This window comes from Psammomys obesus, unplaced genomic scaffold (assembly GCF_907164565.1).
Source record: "Psammomys obesus unplaced genomic scaffold, mPsaObe1.curated_primary_1811, whole genome shotgun sequence".
NCBI classification, from domain to species: Eukaryota; Metazoa; Chordata; class Mammalia; order Rodentia; family Muridae; genus Psammomys; species Psammomys obesus.
In genome coordinates this window covers 4960866-4963085 of record NW_026596466.1, presented here as the reverse complement: position 1 = coordinate 4963085, position 2220 = coordinate 4960866, and the positions used below count along the sequence as shown (strand labels likewise).

General features: G+C 48.9%; 1 protein-coding gene across 1 annotated transcript in view; it reads left to right on the top strand.

The window, feature by feature from the left end:
- Positions 1 to 2100: 2100 nt before the first annotated feature.
- LOC129670106 (uncharacterized) overlaps positions 2101 to 2220 on the top strand; it is a 1023-nt gene continuing 903 nt past the window's right edge. The window contains exon 1 of the mRNA XM_055598544.1: positions 2101 to 2217. Within this exon, the coding sequence (XP_055454519.1) occupies positions 2101 to 2217 (117 nt within the window). The remainder of the gene's footprint in view (positions 2218 to 2220) is intronic.

The following is a 2220-nucleotide window of genomic DNA, read 5'->3' as shown; positions in this document are numbered from 1 at the left end:
AGGGGGTGCAGGCTGGGGCTGCCATTCAGTTGGTGGAGTGCTTGCCTAGCGTGGGCAAAGCTCTAGATTCCACCCCAAGCACTGCATAAACCAGGCTGGTAGTTCAGGCCTGTAATCCCAGCACTTTGGAGGTGGAGACAAGAAGATCCGGAGTTCAGCTCCATTCTTGACTACACAGTGAGTGTGAGGCCAGGCTGGGATACCTCACCCTGTGTTGGGGGAGGGGTGTGACCCTACAGCAAATAATGTAAACTGAGGGACTAGAGCGATGGTTGGGTAGTTGAGAACACTAGCTTCTCTTCCAGAGGACTCTGGTTCAATTCCCAGCACCCAAATAGCTAACGACTGTTCTTAACTCTAGTCCCAGGGGCATCCAGCACTCAACTATAAGCTCTGTGATCACAAGGCATGCCCAGCATGCAGACATACATGCAAGCAAAACGCCCATGCACATAACAGAATCTACATTAAAAAATAAAAGAAGTTTGCAAAGTGCTTTTGCAGAGGACCGACATTAGGTTCCCACATCAGACAGCTCACAACTGCCTATAATTCCAGCTCCAGGGGACCTGTTGCCTTCTTCTGGACTCTGCATTCACCAGTACTCACGTGCACGTGCCCCCTTCCCCTGTGCACTTAGATAAAAAGAAAAGGAAATCTCTTTTTAAAAGAAGGAACACAGCTGGAGAAAGGCACCTAAAGCCATTTGTGCTGATAGGAGCAAGGCCAGACTGGGCAGGTCCTGCTGCCCCAGACACACCCAAGAACAGGTCACAAGGCCTGAAACTAGAGTAGGGTACTGGCCTGGGGTGCTCTGAGTCCCAAGATGGGGCTCTGTCCTTGGTGGAGCTGGACTCACAGGGAAATAAACCCTGAAAACCTTGCTTTTACAGACTCTTTTCCAGGCCTATCCTGATTCCAGCAAGAGGATTGTGGTAACAGACCTGTCCTTCCAGATACACAGGAGGATAAGGTAAGAAGACTGGGCTCAAGGCTGTAGATGAGTTCAAGGTCAGCCTACCCTTATGAGGGGCTGAGGCATGGCTCAGTGATAGAGCACCTGCCTAGAATTCCCCAGTGAGGGGATGAGGTGTGGCTCAGTGGTCACCTGCCTAGAATCCCCCAGTGAGGGGCTGGGGTATGGCTCAGTGATAGAGCACCTGCCTAGAATTCCCCAGTGAGGGGATGAGGTGTGGCTCAGAGGCACTGCATTCCAACCCAATTGAAAGAGAGAGAGAGAGAGAGAGGAGAAAAAATGAAAAAGAATTCCCCACGCTGTGGTGGCTCTAAAAGCCACACTAGCCCTTTTAGAAAATGATTTGGCAGAGTGTAGAGTGGGCACCGCTGAACTGCTCAGCGCCTTTGACCCAATAATGCCCCCACTGGGATGCTCTTCTGGAGAAATTATCCAAAATATGGGGAGAGCTACATGCCTGAAGATATCCATTTAGACAGTACTTTAATGACCAGGAAAAAAAAATGGATGCAGCTGAAATGTCCAACAATCAGGGAGTAGTTCAGTAAATTATGTTACACACACTCAAAGGAATACTAGACAGTCATTAAAAGTGATAATTACAAAGACTGGGTGGTGATATATATAAACACATCAACAGTGTAATAGAGGGGAAGCAGCATGTAGAATTATGTGTGCATTAAGGATGTAATGATGTAAGAAGCACATGCGTCAGGAAAGGGCTAGAAGATGGGAGTCGTACAACAGGAACAAGTATCAAGATAATTTGTTTCATTGTTTTCTGACTTTTCTTTTTTTTTGGAAAGGATTGCATTATTTGGTACTCTAAAAGGTTTTTTAAATTGTCTATTGCCAGGCTGTGGAATATGGGTGATTGTTGCTTTTCATTTGTACTTTTTTTCCCCAAATATTCTCTGATGACTATTTGAAACTGTTCCTGTCCCGGGAGGGGTGGGAGGGGAAGGGACACGGGGCGAGGTCATAGGCAGGGACTGTGAGCTGCTCAACACAAGTGTGCAGCCTGGGGCAGAGGGTCCCTGTTCCTTGGAGGAGACAGATGGGTGGGGAGGTGGCTGCTAGGTGCTGTGAGGAGGGGGTTGGTGGCGCTGCTGGCACTCACGATAATGGCGGCAGCGATGGTAGTGATGACGGTGATGATGGTAATGATGGTTGTGATGATGGTGGCGGTGATGATGGTGGTGAGGGTGACGGTGGTGAGGGTGACGGTGGTGAGGGTGACGGTG